A 15,852-nucleotide genomic window follows, 5' to 3' on the forward strand; every position below is an offset into this window, starting at 1 on the left:
GGAAATCCGCCCAAAACTTCCTGTGAGGAAGAGAGGATTTCTCACAATCTCTCTTTCTCTCTCTCTCTCTCTCCCTCTCTTCTCAGACTTATACTATAGCTAGAGTATATCCACTTTATTTGAATGACCAATATCTCCTTTAATGTTTCAAAGGTTTAAAACAGCAGAAAAAGGCAAAACACAAAAGACTCAGTAAAGATACGACATTCAATAATCCAGCAATTACTAATTTAATCCAGGGTTGTAATACATTTACTACTTTACTACTAGTTTACTCTTGGATTATGAGTTACTTTTTACAAGAAACTTTTTAAACAAAAATAATACATTATGATATGATATGATATGATGCAGTTCCTTGTAATCGTGTTTACTTCTAATCTACCCAGTAGTATACAAAGTGTTACAACATTAAAATGATCTTACATGTAATCGTTAGCGATAAAAACATAAATAATATTATATCATACAATAATATAACATTGTGAAATGGGCGATTCTACATAATGAGTACTTTACTTTTGATACTTGATGAAGTATATTTTGCTGATATTCTTTTAACACAAGTAACATTTTTAATGCAGGACGTTACGCAGGAGTATTTTTAGACTGAAGTATTTCTACTTTTACTTAAGTGAAGGATCTGAGTACTTCTTCCACCACTGGCGGTCTACAGTATCGTACAGTTTGGAGACGGAGAGCAGGGTGTGGTGTGTGTTACTACAAGTATACTTTAGCTGCTACAGTATACTGCTGTTACTATTGTGACTACTGTAACTGCTACTACACGTACTAATACTGCTACTAGTGCTGCTGTCACTACTACGGGAGTAGTAGGAGGAGATGATCTCTACTGGGAGGTTCCTACTTTGCCAGTTTCTGTTGTTGTGTTTTTTTTTTTGTTCTCTTCCTAGATTAGAGAGGAAGAGCCGTGACGCCAGCAGTCCTTCCAGCCTCTCTGCCTCGCCGCACAGAGCTGAGCTGAGAGTTCATTCGTTATAATTTAATAAGAAGTTAATGTTGCCTTCAGACTGAAAATGAGCAAAGACTACTGCTGATAATCCCAGCACTGCCTGGATCCACCCTGTAGTCTCTTTTTTATATTTCAAGTACTTATATTCTTACAAAGTTTTTGCGTCTCTTAACAACAGGTTACTTTCAGTTGTTTTTTTACACGTATTACTGTTGGAATCTATTGTTTTCAAATAGTTTTGTTTTTCCTGCACACAGGATGTTCTTATGCGTGTGTTTTTCCTGTCGATAGTAGAGCAGGTTGTGTTAGAGGTTCAGACTATATACAAAGAAAGAGAAAACTGATGGGAACAACCAGCGCTGCCTGAAAACATTCTCTGCTTTTTCCACTGATTTTTGAGTGAGGTTGGTGGATTTATTTTTCCTCCCTGGATGTGACACTTTGAGCCATGCTGCTGCTGCTGCTGCTGCTGCTCTGCCTGCAAACTTCACTGCAAGAACAGGTAACACACCTCCAACTCTGTCACACTGAGATAATACTTCACCTGTTTAGATCTCTGAGTGGCTTTAGTGGGTTGCTTTGCTCTCTGATAGATGCATTTACGATACTCGTTGTTTTTCTTCCAAGGCCTCACAGAATAGTTTTGCTAGTTTGTACAGAAACTAATGACGTTCTTTTGGTCACCGCATGAATGAAAAGCTGTGGATGGAGTGGACTCAGCCAAACCTTTTTGCATAAATTGAACATTTCAGAGGTGAACTACTGTTTGAAGTACAATAACAGTACACTAGTACAGTCCTGACAAAAAACCCAAACATAATACAACCGTAATAAAGTAGTCTGGCAATTCATTATTGTACTTCCGTAAAGTTAGGGGACTTGCAGGAGACGATAAAAACAATCAAAGCAGCAGAGGCTGAGATATGCTGACTTTTAGTCTCTACAAAGGATCAAATATGAACAAGACTAAAAGTCTGAAGTCATGCCAGCGTCTCTGTGAGGTTTCATTTAAGCACAGCTGTATTCTGAGCTGGATGCTTACAGTATACCAGCATGCTAACATGCTCACAGAGTTTCAACGCTAACATGCTGATCTTCAGCAGGACATATTTACCTGGTTTATCATCGTACCTTAACTCGTTAGATAAAAACAATCTAGCATCAGTACAGCTGAGGTTGATGGGAATGTCATTATATTTTACGGGTATTTGGACATAAACCACATTTTTAAGGAAGCTGAAATCTTTTAATGTAGCGGTGGCGCTAGTTAAGAAGTCATCGGATCAACAAAGAACTTATGAATGTCTTTACCAAATGTCATGGAAATGTATCCAATAGTTTCAGTCAAAAACATTATGCCAATCCATCAAATAGACGTCAGACATGAAGAAGTGAAAACTTTGACATGCTGATGGCACTAGGGGAAAAGTCAGGGTACCATGAATGTTGTAACACAAGTGTTTTGGTCATCCATCAATAGTTGTTGCAGTTTTAAACTCCCGATGACATCACTGTCAAATAGAGACTTAAACCTTGTTAACAATCACTAAAAACTCAGATTAGTAGAAAGTGAACAGAAGCCTGATCCAGCAGCTGCAGCAGATTTCAGAAGACAGTTAAGGAGAAAATTTGACATCTCCAGAATAGTAGCCATGTTTGTCAAATTTTAAACCGGTGACAACTCAGTGTCCAGTCAGGTGTCAGAGAAGGATCATTTGGTTGTTTAAGTGAAGGAGAGAAGTGTCAATCAACTGTTACTGAAATGACTGGATGAATAACGTTGTATCTGATCTCAGCTGATTCAACCACAGACCACAAAGCCGGAGCTGCAACAAGATATTTTCAGTGCGATCAGATGCTTCCTCACAGTGGTTCACCATCTTGAGAGAATCCAAATCAATTAAACAAACAACAGCTATTTTCAATGTGGAAATACACAATGAAACATAATTTACATTGTGCTGTTCAGTTGATGCTGAGTAGAAAAAGTAGATTTGAGATTCAAATTGATGACGCCATCAGGTGACACTTTTTAGATTTGGTCAGAGGACATTAATAGTTTCCCAGTAAAACCAGCATGGCTGTTGTGGTAGAATCCCAGTCCGTCCAGTATTCTCTGTGGAGGTTCCCTCACCACTAAAGCATCTCCTCAAACATCTGTGTTGTTGATCTCACACAGACAAACCTTGCTTTGAAAATGATTCTCCACTTGGGTGAACTTGCGTTGTTTTAAGTGTGTTTTATCGGTGGAAAGTAACTAAGTTCATTCACTCAAGTACTGTTTGCGTACAGTTTTGAGGTACTTGTACTCCCATTTTATACACGGCCTACTTAATGTTTCTACTCCGTTACATCTCGAAGGGAAATATTGTACTTTTATCTACACTTGTTTTACAGCTTTAGTCACTGGTTACTTTGCAGGTTCAAAGTTAACATGCAAAACATTTGACAAATGATCAAATATGATACATTTTAATAAATTGAACTACTCAACAGTAAACAAAGTAGTTTTAATTAACTCCTCAACTAGCTGCAACATTTAAATTCTGCTGACACATGAATGCATCAATAAGTATCATAGTAAACTGGTAAGATGACTTCTACTGCAAGTAGGTTTAAGCTTTTCCTGAAAACGTCTTCCTGTCTGTTCGACATGACACGAGAAAGTCACCTTTAGTCTAGATGTTGTTTGAATACACATATTGATACACTTTAGTATCAGATTGCTATTGCATGTATCTTGTAAACTCATGTGGACTGAGCGCCCCTTTGGGACACAAGAATAAAAGATTTCACTCATTCATCCAGTAGCTAATCTGGTCTGAGAAGAGGAGGCGTTGAGAAGAAAAACAGTTGTTTCAGATAAAACAGATAAAACTCCTCTGCCTCCTCAGACTCCTCCTCCTGGTCGGTGTGATATCTCCCAGAGGGTGGACGTGTACACCTCCTGCACTTCTTGTGCCGCCGTCAGCAGGTGCCCCCACGGCTTCAGCAGCGTGGGCACGACCAACTGCAGGTACACGAACCAGGACCCATACCAACAGGTCTTCAGAGCAGTGCAGGGTTGTTGCAGTAGTGGTAATAGTAGTAGTAGTAGTATATGATGTGAGTTCAACTGTTTCTTTACCTCATGTTCACTGTGTGCTGCAGTTACGTGGTGGAGATTGGCGGCAGGGAGATGGCGTTGGATGGATGTCAGTACATCTGTATAAAGGGGTTCATGCAGCCAGAATGCTGCCCACAGCACTGGGGACCTCTTTGTCTCTGTAAGACGCACACACACACACACACACACACACACACACATACACTCACACACACACGTGACCATGTTGGTTCAGCTGGTTAAAAAGTTGAACCTGACTCAACACAATCTGACGTCATCCAGTCAACAAATCACACTGGTTCATCAAATACATGCAAAGTCCCACACCTGGTAGATTACTATGTAGCATGAATAATTCCACTGTGCACCTGTAGACCATGACACGGAGAATACAGTGACTGTCAAAGGGATGCAGATATTTAATTTTTAAATTACATTCATTCCTCCTTTCTGGTGATAATCCTAAATATTCATCAGAATATGTTGTGTATTTAGTAGAAAAATTATCATATTTATTCTTTTATTTGTTCATTTAAGTAACAGACATACAATAATAATGCTCCTATTGATAAAGTCTTTAATATATATATATAGAGCCAAATAAAAACTTTACAAGCGGATTGTGAATTTTAACTATTGCTGAATCAATAGTGTTGATTGACAGAAAATGTATCTATATATACATATGATTTAGGTTTTTGACTGTTCTTCAGAAAAAACAAGATATTTGAGTTTGAGCACTAGGAATTATGCTAAACTTTTTCGGGTATTTTTGGACATTATTGCTATGAAGCTAAAGTAAAAATCGTTAGTTAGTTGAGAACACAATCAACGGATAAATCGATCATGAAAATAATAATACTTTAAATATCCATATACGTTTTTTATTTAAGTGTTTGAAGTTCAGAAACCTGATTTAAAGTTTTTTTTTTAAGAAATTTAAGAAAATTCAAGAGTCCTATTTTTTTTTTTAAAGAAACAGCCACTTAACAAGAAGGCGGGACTAATACGTTTTGTCTGTAGTTCTGATTGGTTGTTTTATTGAACGTCAGTTCTTTACACCAATCACGTACCGCTGTGATCACGTGTCACCGCACAGCTCTCGTTCACTGTCACAGGTAGAAAAAACATGAACGTCAGAGAGTTTGGCCGAGTTAATCGGGACTTTCAGTTGCCTTATTGTGCTGTTGTGTGTGTACGACAAGAAGTAAGCGATAATAACTTATTGTTTAGACAGGGTTAGCTTGTTAGTGACTTTATGTGAATTAATGGCAGTTAAACGTGATTGTTTACACTAAACTATCCTGACTAGCAGAGAAAGATGAGGCAAAGAGTCCCGAGCAGGTGTTTTTAATCAAGAGTTATAACATGAAATTCTCCAAAGAGTGAAGTTAACATTATATACCACACAAGTTATGTTTATACTCTTATGCATAGAAGTAATCATAGACCATTTTGATTGTTGTGTTTTGGTTTATAGTTATTGGTTTAACTATTACTTGTAGTAACGTTAGTCTATATTCAGACATATTCATTTTTTAAATGTATGATTTAAATTATGACTTTCACACAATCAAACAATAATCCAAAAATATGTAAATCTCCATGAGACAGATCATGTCTACTGAGAGCTGAACATTTTTATAGAGAAATTACTGATTTTATTATTTTTATAAATTGTAGTTTGAGTGTTTTTGGAACAGTGGCCATTAGAGAAACTGACGTTGACAAGCGTATAATTCTGACACATGAAGCTGCAATGCAAAAAGAAACATAATGGTGTCATATAACAGTGATAATGTACCTGTCACCTGTTTCTCTCTCTCTCTCTCTCTCTCTCTCTCTCTCTCTCTCTCTCTCTCTCTCTCTCTCTCTATCACCTGTCTGTCTGTTGATCTGTCTGTCTGTCTGTCTGTCTGTCTGTCTGTCTGTCTGCCTGCAGCCTGTCCCAGCTGGTCAGGGAAGACCTGTAACTTCCATGGAACCTGTTTGGATGGAGACCTCGGCAACGGGACCTGCGTCTGTGATGTCAGTATCCTGTCCGTGTGTCACTATCCTACCTAGACATTAACAAGAACAACAACCACTGCTCAATCTCTCAATGTGTCACCAGCCTCTCAGTCTACGTCTCTCACAGGAGTTTTGGAGGTTTTTTCTGTGTTTGATGTGTTTCTTTTTTTTCTGTTTGGACACTTCAGAAGTTGTGGATTTGTGGAGATTGTTGATGTCTTGACTTCCCTCTTTAGGACGGCTTCTCTGGTTTTGCCTGTCAGGAGTGTAAGAATGAAAAAGTCTTTGGAGAAAAGTGCGACAAAGGTAGAGGCTCTCTCTCTCGCTTCTTGTGGTAGAAAATACTGAGGCTAAAGAAACACCTTCACATTGTTGTGTTAACAGCTGCAAAAATGTCCCACAGTTGTTTGAAAAACTGTCCTCTTGTCCGTGTGTGTGTCCAGAGTGTGACTGTGCACATGGAGTGTGCAGTAAAGGTCCAGAAGGTGATGGGCAGTGTTTGTGTCAGCCGCCGTACACTGGGAAGCGCTGTGACCAAGGTAAGACCATGACACACTGTATTAAACTATATTAGATTATATAAACCATGTTAAACTATATCAGACCATGTTACTGCATGCTGTTAGAATACAATATATAATTCACAGATACTCAGTCGGACGGGGTATCCATAATACTATAAATTAAAAACAAAATATTATTTTTAAGAAAAAGAAAATAACCCTAAATACTGTATTTTATTTAGTTATTTTTATTTTTTATTATGGTTTCTTACCAAAAAAGTGTGGAGGTTTTCTACCCCGTGTCTGTTAGTAAAACACACTGTGACACATTCAGCATGTATTGCTCCAGTTTGTTGTTACTTCCGTGTGATGGTTAATTGTTGCACCACACTGAGCTGCGGTTGTGTTTTGTGGTGTTGGCAGTGAGCACCAGGTGCAGTAGCTGCAGCCCCTACTCGTACTGTAAAGGAGAGGGAGACGCTGCCGACTGTGAATGTCTGCCCGGATACAGGAGGATGAAACTCGGCAAATGCGCAAGTAAACACACAACTCATCTCAGATTTCTCAGTTTCATTGGTTCCCAGACTTTGGTTTGATACGTCGTTATGAGACAGGTTCATCTGTTTGATGTGTGTTAGCAAGACAAAATTAACACGACAATGTTAAGCCTGAAGAAAGTTAAGGTAAGTAAGACTATAGACCCTTCGACCAGGACCAGGACCAGATATTTGCTCCCCAGAGTCTCTCCTGCTGTCTGGATACAGAACTAAGATCAGGACAAGCACTAACTGGCCTAGAATAAGATTACAACTAGACAAGGACTAGAGTCAGAAATAGACCCAGAACTAGTCTCTAATCTTACTTAGTCTTATAAACTTGAGGGCAAGAACAAGACCTTGACCCAGAACAAATTCCTTTGTCTCACTCTCTGTTTCTTAGGACTAGTACTCTTGTTTTTCTATTTTTATTTCAATGAACAAGGAGGTTTTGTGAATGTTTGTTTTTTGTCTCGAGGATAAAAAATATCCCAGAGTGTCATCTGGACCAAGTTAGATCTTCGTTTCCCTGATCAGGTTTTTGCTCAGCGAGGGATTGTGACGTCAACGCCCAGTGCTCCTCACAGGGGTCAAGGGTCACCTGCGTCTGTAAGCCGGACTACCAGGGCGACGGCAGGATCTGCGTACCCAGAAACCCTTGCTCCGAGAACAACGGAGGGTGTCCCATCAACTCGACCATCTGCGTCTTCAAAGGACCCAACAAGGTTAGGGTACCTCCAGAGCCAAAACCAGGACCAGGTCTAGAACAAGACATGTCCTTGAACTAGAATCACCATCAGTACCGAGACCAACAACGCAGAGGGTTGATGTCAGAACAAATATTAATTATTATGTCCAGAATCTAAACCAGAGCTAAATCCTGAAAATGTGTTTAACCACGCTGTCTTTATGTGTCTGTCTGTCTGACTGTCTGTCTGACTGTCTTCATGTGTCTGTCTGTCTGACTGTCTGTCTGACTGTCTTTATCTGTCTGTCTGTCTGACTGTCTGTCTGACTGTCTTTATCTGTCTGTCTGTCTGTCTCAGTCCAGCTGCGAGTGCATGTCTGGCATGTCCCCTGTAGGTGGCAGCGCTGAGTTTGGTTGCCGGCTGGTCTCTGCCTGCTCAGCGAACACCTGCGACCCCACAGCCGTCTGCCAAACTGAACTGGATGGACAACCCAGGTCAGTCACAAAAACTAGAGCTAGGTCCAGGTCTAGACACAAGTCTAGAACTAGACAAGGACTAGAACCAGAAGGTAGACCCAGAATGAGTTTCTTAGTCCATCTGTCTTTCTCTGTAGCATTACAACCACATCTAGAACCAGCTTAGTGCTAGTCTCTCTTTTGTTCTCTAGAACTAGAACCAGAACTAGAACCAGAACTAGAACCAGTTCAAGAATTACAAACAGATCTTTACTCCCTTGAACTAGATCTCAAACCAAACACATATTCCCGGCCCCTTTTTTGCTTTTCGGACCTAATACTTGGACTAGAACTAGAATCAGACCTAAAAATAACATTTCAACTAGCGGTATACAAGGACAAGAGCCCTTTATTTAGACTTTTAGTCCCCAGAACTAGAACCAGAAGACGTCTCAAACCACTTGCTTTGCCTCTTTTTTTTTATCTGTCTTTCTTATTCGCTAGAAATACAGTAGGTCTGGATCCAGAACCAGGACCTGAACCCAGAACAACAACTAGAACTCTATTCCCTTTAACTTTCTTACTCTTAAGAATTAGAACCTGAACTAGAACCCGGTCTTTGCTCCCCAGAAGTAGTATTGAACCTCTATTGCTGTCTAGATTGATTGATTCACAACATCAAATCGAGTAACATGCAAGAAAACACTGCACCTTAAAAGCTTTCGGTGGTCTTTGAGCGCCACGATGAAATAAATAATTTATTCTCAGTCTTTAGCTACGTAAGTGCTTCATTTGCTCGGCACGAGTTAGTAAATTAAATCATTCAAAACACAAAGTGGTTAAAAACAACAACGCATTTGGTCGTTGCAGAGTTACGTGTTCATTTGCATATAGGTGGGTGGGACTGATATCCAATCAGAGGTGGTCCCTTTAGAGCCATTTCAAATCACCCAATACCCATGACAGTGCCAGGTCTGAACAGGTTTGTGTGACTGTTACCCCCCCCCCCCCCCCCCCCCCCCTTCCCCCCAGGTGTGTGTGTGAGGCGGGTCAGATTGGTGACGGACACCGGTGCTATGGTAACCTGATGGAGCGGCTGATAGAGCTGGACAGGAGTGGAAACCAGAGGGAGAATCTGACCGGAACCGTCGCCATGTTTGGTAAAAGAACCTCAACTTCACTGTAGAAATACTGTCGTTGTACTGAACTGTGCTGTTTTTAGAGGAGCGGAGCACTTCAAAGTTGATCTGTGATCCTTACAACAGATGTTTGTTGGAGACCTTTTAATATAACATTGATATTACAATGGGAATAATGACCTGTTTAACTTCCTAACACTAGCTCTAAGCAGCTTATTATAAATCATTAAAACAGCTATTTTTTTATCAATGAAAATACAATCTTTTATTTCCGAATCAATTTTTTTTTTTTTTGTAACACAGTAAAAAGTTAACATTCAGTATTTTTGATGGTTTACTTCGATGCAGTTTAAATAATTTTTCGGGACGTTAGTGACAGAAAATAGTCTGCAGCTGCAGATAATTTCAACATCACTAATAAGATCAAATAATGAAGTGATGACATTTTGGACCAACATGAATGTAAACTGCAACATGACTGGTTGGCGGAGGGATACAACCGCGAGGCGGTAGCTCTAGTTCCGATTTTCTATGAATGCACAACTACGGGAATACTGTGACACCACATAATTACATTTTCAACTTTATTGTGAACTCAAGAGAAATTAACTTTTTCTAATTGTCTCTACCTGGAGCTATTTTGTATCTTTTCTGTGATCTTTGACCTTTTGGTATATGTGTGTGTGTGTGTGTGTTTCAGAGAAAGGCTGTTCACTGCTGCTGAGTCACAAAGGACCCTTCACAGCTTTCATCCCCCTGCTGAAAACGCCTCTGAGTGTAGGTCGTCTGTCTGTCTGTCTGGTGTCACCTGTCTCTGCTTCAAAGTGTTATTTTAATAATCTCCTTAATGTTCCTCAACACAGGAGTCTCCTGGTTTATTGTAACCAAACTATAGATTTATGACACTTTAAAGTATTTCAGCTTTGACTCTAAAGAGTTGTGAATCAGAGCTGTTTCAGTTCAACCATAGTTAGCTCAAAATAACTCCCCACGCTTCTCCAGTCTGTTTGGTCTGTGCTGTGGGACACATGCATCTGGTTTCCCCAACGTTTCTCAGCCCCTCTGATGCCTCGCTGTGCAGCAGGTTTCCTCTGAAAATGACTGACATCCTGCTGCTTCTTGTCTGTTTGTCGACCCAAAAATGTAGCTTGGTTTTTTCACACACACGCACACTCTCGTCGCCTTGTGTCCGTCCCGGTCACATCACATCTCACACACACACACCTTCAGCTCGGCCTGAAAACGGAGTGACAGATGGTCGGTGCAAACTAGAACAAATCAGAGTGTGAGGCCTATGGACACACACACATACACCTACACGCGCACAAACACACACACACACACACACATACACACACACACACACACACACACACTCACACACACACACACACACTCTCACAGGTATCCCGACCGTGAAATCTGAGGTAACCATAGAAACTTGAGTTGGACATTTTAGATGTTTAAAGCCAGAATTCGAAACCGTAAAAGAGAAAAAGGAGACCTGCAGACTATAAAGGGTAGATGTGAACATCAGACTTGAAAGGTTTCCATCTCGACTAGATAAAATCAATAGTTCAAGTTACGGCGCATGGCTGAACAGCACTGAGTCTTCTGTATTCTGAAGAAAACCGTGTCTTTAGACGGCAAACTTGCACAAATACGTTTGTTTTTATTTACCTGTGCAACAGTGTCGAGAGAGAAGAGTGTCTATGACCTCTGAATAATCCTGGGAAACGATGTCTGACGTTAAAAGACCCAAAGCACACTTTGATCCATCCCAGGTTACATCATGAATGTGTTTCTCAAATCCTGTCTCGCTGTGTGAGTGAAAGGTCTTTTTTTGTTGCATCAGTCGGACTTCTGTTGGATTCCCTTCATTCACAGTTTGCAGCTTTGTTTGAGCATTCAAACATTTTCACTTTGTACATTTTTGAGAAGAGAGCGTGCAGATGTCCCCCTTATCCTGTTTTTCAACAACTAGTCGAAGAAGATTATTATTTCTACTCAGCGACCCTTGTCTCTCCAGGGTGTTAATGAAGAGCTGATGTGTAAAAACCACCTGATCCTGGGTCAGCACCTCTACAAGACTCTGGAGGGACGAGATTTCAACCTGTTCGGAGGAGCGAGGTGGAGGAGCAAAGACAACAAGGTAACACCTCCTCCAGAACTCAACAACCCTGTTAACAACTCTTTGAACTCGATGCCAATGACATGAAACAAAGCTGCGTGCCAGTTTCTTTTGTTTTCACTCACAAGTTTAATATAAAGGCTTATAATTAATTCACAGGACGGTGTTTAGTTCTAGTGAACTGATGTGACTGGAAGAGCCTCTTTTCTATTTCCAGCATCTCAAAATGTTAAAACATCGTCGTTTGAATGTTTAGCAGTCGCAGCAGCCAAACTGTAGATGGAACTAATATTTCAGTCCTCATGAGGTTAACATGTTAAAACTGTCTATTTGAAGATGATCACAAGAATGTTCATTAACTTCATTTTTAATGTTCCCACAATCATAATAATCCAGAGAAAAACAGAGAGATCTTATTGATTTGGTTTCTGCTTAGATATTTTCATTTATTTAGTTTTGTTGACACATTAACATGGCATAACACACATTTTGAACTAATACCACCCCTTCTTCATTAATAACTGATACTCCAGTTCTAACAACCTGTTTGAAAAGGAATCGAATCACACAAAGAAAGTAAAGATGCAATGTCATAGTATCTGTAAAAAACTTAATAGCTTCATCACCATCATCACTTTTACATTTTATTTAAAAATGATTGTGTTCAAATTCAGCATTATAGATGATTAGATCATCGCCCACCACCTTAAACTTGATAACAACTCTTTGAGCTTTGTCATCTCGTCTAAATGTTCAGCATCGTCAGGATCAGCTCTGTGGAGTCCCACGAGTCAGACTTTCTTTATACTACGGTATCTAATATCAATCACTACTGACATGTGTCTGTCAAAATGTGTCTGGTCAGATTCATAATCTTGTTTAAGTCAAGAATTCATTTATTAAATTAATTTTAAATTCATTTATATATTAAACACGATACATTCAACATAGCTTATTTTGTTAAACATAAAAAAATAATTTGTTAAAAAAAAAAGTTTGTATTCGTCATAAGGTACAGAAAAAAGGCATTTTATCGGCACGGAAGTTGAAAAAACTTAAAAAGTCATAAAGAAAAATGAATATAGATAAATAATTGTGAGTTAAATGATTTTAACAGATTCTAGGACTATAAAATTACCATTCACATTTGCATTAATCATTATTTAAGTATTAAGCTATACTTTTGACTCATCAGTCTGTCAGTCACATGTGTAACACATGTGTGACACTCCTTACATTTTTATAATCTTCATCATCATCATCATCATCATTTATATCAGTTATTATAAACTGGAGGTGTGGCCTAATGCAACCAAAGACATAAAGTGAAGATGCTTTGGTACACGGTCAATGTCATATTTCTTAAACCCATCATATTAATCTTTAACTGGGCTTTTCCACCGTCACAGAGACCTTCACTGGTAATATCTTCAGTGGGAGCTGGTTCTCAGTGTAAATGTACGGAAACACGGTGTCAGTGAATCTGTGTGTGAAGGTGTGTATGTGTGTGTTCGTATCAAGATCAGAGAATGACAGTTTTCCATTGTCAAAGTCCAGATGAACTCTGATCTTCTGGAGCTTATTCTTCACTGACAGAACTTTCTCGTCATCTGACGTGGAGAACGCTGTGAATTTACTGTTGGAGAACAAAATTCTCCACAATCCAGACTGTAGACGTCCTTTCATCTTGCTGGGGAACAACATTCTCCACAACCGTAGATGTCTGCTCATCTGGGTGTTCTCTCCCAACATGCCCAGTTCCCAGTCATCATTGTTTCCAACCTCAACGTCCCAGCTGTGAGTCCCTGAGTTGAAGCCTTCGGAGCCCAGGACGGAGCAGGAAAATTTGGTCCTCTCCAGGTTTTTTGGAAGCTGTCGTGGTTTTCCAGATCTCACACTGGTCAGATCTTCGGACACGACTAGTTCTGGGTCGGCAGTGTTTGGATCCAGAATCACAGGAGTGTAGGAGACCATGTCCTTCATCTTGTTCCAGATGTTGAAGGCCAGGTTGCCCAGGTGTTTGGCCTCATCTATCAGAGCTCCTGAGAGCAGCTGTGGATCCTCCAGCAGGGGGCGCTGCTGGACTCTTTCCACTGCAGCCTTGTAGTTGTTCAGGAATGAGACGTCTTCAGCTCTCAGCTCGTCCTCTGTGGCTCTGACTGTGTCTGAAAGAGCTGCTATATCTCTGCTCAGAGCCTCCATCTTCTCCTTCATCACCTGACTCTTCTGCTCCTCTTCCTCCCTCAGAGCAGAGATCCTGGCCTCCTCTTCCTCCTCTAGAAACTGGTGAAGCTTCTTAAACTGCTCCTTAATCTGCCTCTCTGTGCGTCGGGCCTGGACCTTCATGTGTTCTGCTGTTTGATCACAGTTTCCTTTAACTTGTTCAAAGAGCTTCAGTTTCTCCTTTAAGGGCTTCAGGGATTTCTTGAGCTCCTCTTTGTGATCTTGTGCAGCTTCATCGATGGGTCTGAATCTGTGGTTGTTGTGTCTCCTTGATTCTTTGCAGACGACACACACCGGCTCCTGATGGTCCAGACAGAAGAGTCTGAGTTTCTCAGAGTGCAGACTGCAGAGACTCTCTGAAGCTCTCTGATCTCTCTTCAGTAAAAAGGCCTCACACAGGTTCTTTAAAGCCAGGTTACAAGGTGGATCAGTCTTTGATGATATTCTCTTACAGCATGGACACTCTTGTATTTGTTTCTCTCTCCACCAGTTCTTCAGACAGTCTTTACAGAAGCTGTGGCTACATGACAGAACAACAGGATCTTTAAAGATTTCGTAGCAAACAGGACAGCAGAGATCCTCGTCTGACCTGGAAGCCATTTTGTCTCTGAGTGAAGCTGTAAACGCAGCGAGCAGAACGGAAAGTCAGTCAGACAAGAAAGTTACTTTCACTTCGAGCCGTACCTCGCCCAGTTCATTGTGTGAAATCAGCAGCAGGTTGAAGCGCAAGAATTCAGTATTCCAGTAATTCCAGTGTTCCCTGCTGCAGCAGTCCCTGGTAGTGTTGGTGTTGAGACGAATAATACTGTCTGCCTCTTCTTTACTGTGTCTCTTCTCTCAGCAAGAAGGAAGTAAAATCAGTTTCCTGTTGTTCTGTGTTGCGTCAGAGAGGGTGGAGCTTTATCAAGCTGTTTCTCCTGATTGCTCATGTTTATCATAACAGGTGTGTGTTGCAAGCATAGACGTACTAAAGGCAGAGAGACGATCCTATTTCAAAAGAGAAAGCAGCAAGTTGATAGGTTTCCAATGTAGTTGTGTAGTGTGGTGGAAAATAATCTTTTTAACCTCCCTGTGAGAAATAATCGAGATGAGAAACCTCTTAAAATATAAAAACATTTTTATTTAACAGACACTAATGATAATTCAGCTGAATGGATAGAGCTCTTTCCCCACATATGGTTCGGAGGTCTAACCACAAGTAATAGACAAAAACAGAGTATATGCACATTATCTCGTCTCCTCCCTTCACCCCCCCTTCGCAGATGTGGTCCTCCTCTATCTGCCGCTGCACACACCAAGGCCGGTTCCCAGCCTTTTCGTGGGAACAGGGTTAGGTGGTGAAATACCTATGAGTTCATTTATCGTTAGGTTTTAAATGAGTCTGGTTGGCCTCATCTACATATATGAGCGATACAAGTTATACCTAAAAGAACGATATGATAAATTTCCACAACATGTAGCTGTGCTATCAGATAGAAGAGACCAGCTGATCAGAACAGCTGATGTCATGATTGACAACCACAAACAATGACAGCAAGGGAATTACGAGTGTGCATGTGTGAGAGGAGTGAATGGTAGACGTATGAGAAATAAACTACAGACATGCAAAAGTATAGTTTCCTGACTGAACTTAAACTTGAGCTTCATTTGTCGGATCTCAACATGATGAAGGGAATAGAAGGACAGAAAGAGAACGTGAAACCATTCTGACTCTTCGTTGCAGCTGCTACTTGCTATCTAAGATACTAATTTGAATACTAAGTACTAAATAAATAATGAAAGCACTTAAAGAGACGGTGATGACCTACACATCTGACCATTTGCCAATAAATAATAAGTCTATAATGGATATATTTGGTGTTCGATGATCTGACTTGTTTTTTTTTATAATGACAAAAAGCACTGTGACTCAATAGTTCTGTAGTGTGGTACGGAAGTAGATATTTATCTGAGATTTCTGCCACCATCTCAATACATTGAAAGCAAAGTAAGAAATAATCCCAATAACTGATACATGACACTGTTGCCTTTTCTGTCTTGTTTTTGTGAGAACATTTGGACCAGTGGTGCAGTGAGAGCACCGTGTC

The 15,852-nt window shown here is 40.3% G+C and overlaps 2 protein-coding genes across 2 annotated transcripts in view; one reads left to right on the forward strand and one right to left on the reverse strand.

Moving 5' to 3' along the window:
* Positions 1 to 1,421: 1,421 nt before the first annotated feature.
* Positions 1,422 to 15,852, forward strand: part of stab1 (stabilin 1) — a gene marked incomplete at its 5' end in the record, with an annotated part of 60,531 nt that continues 46,100 nt past the window's right edge. The window contains 12 exons of the mRNA XM_079186637.1: positions 1,422 to 1,475; positions 3,868 to 3,989; positions 4,124 to 4,239; positions 6,022 to 6,107; positions 6,326 to 6,395; positions 6,533 to 6,628; positions 7,016 to 7,129; positions 7,666 to 7,853; positions 8,175 to 8,311; positions 9,305 to 9,432; positions 10,112 to 10,188; positions 11,441 to 11,563. Of these exons, the coding sequence (XP_079042763.1) occupies positions 1,422 to 1,475; positions 3,868 to 3,989; positions 4,124 to 4,239; positions 6,022 to 6,107; positions 6,326 to 6,395; positions 6,533 to 6,628; positions 7,016 to 7,129; positions 7,666 to 7,853; positions 8,175 to 8,311; positions 9,305 to 9,432; positions 10,112 to 10,188; positions 11,441 to 11,563 (1,311 nt within the window). The remainder of the gene's footprint in view (positions 1,476 to 3,867; positions 3,990 to 4,123; positions 4,240 to 6,021; positions 6,108 to 6,325; positions 6,396 to 6,532; positions 6,629 to 7,015; positions 7,130 to 7,665; positions 7,854 to 8,174; positions 8,312 to 9,304; positions 9,433 to 10,111; positions 10,189 to 11,440; positions 11,564 to 15,852) is intronic.
* On the reverse strand, positions 11,977 to 14,583 carry LOC306716087 (nuclear factor 7, ovary-like). The gene has a single exon (XM_079186652.1). The coding sequence runs from the start codon at positions 14,363 to 14,365 to the stop codon at positions 12,926 to 12,928; it is 1,440 nt and encodes a 479-aa protein (XP_079042778.1). The 5' UTR covers positions 14,366 to 14,583; the 3' UTR covers positions 11,977 to 12,925.

Source organism: Pholis gunnellus (genome assembly GCF_910591455.1).
Source record: "Pholis gunnellus genome assembly, chromosome: 3".
In the NCBI taxonomy this organism is placed as follows: Eukaryota; Metazoa; Chordata; class Actinopteri; order Perciformes; family Pholidae; genus Pholis; species Pholis gunnellus.

What these genes read in the sequence shown, in the direction of transcription:
- LOC306716087 (XM_079186652.1), bottom strand. Translation starts at nt 14,365, where the DNA reads ATGGCTTCCAGGTCAGACGAGGATCTCTGCTGTCCTGTTTGCTACGAA.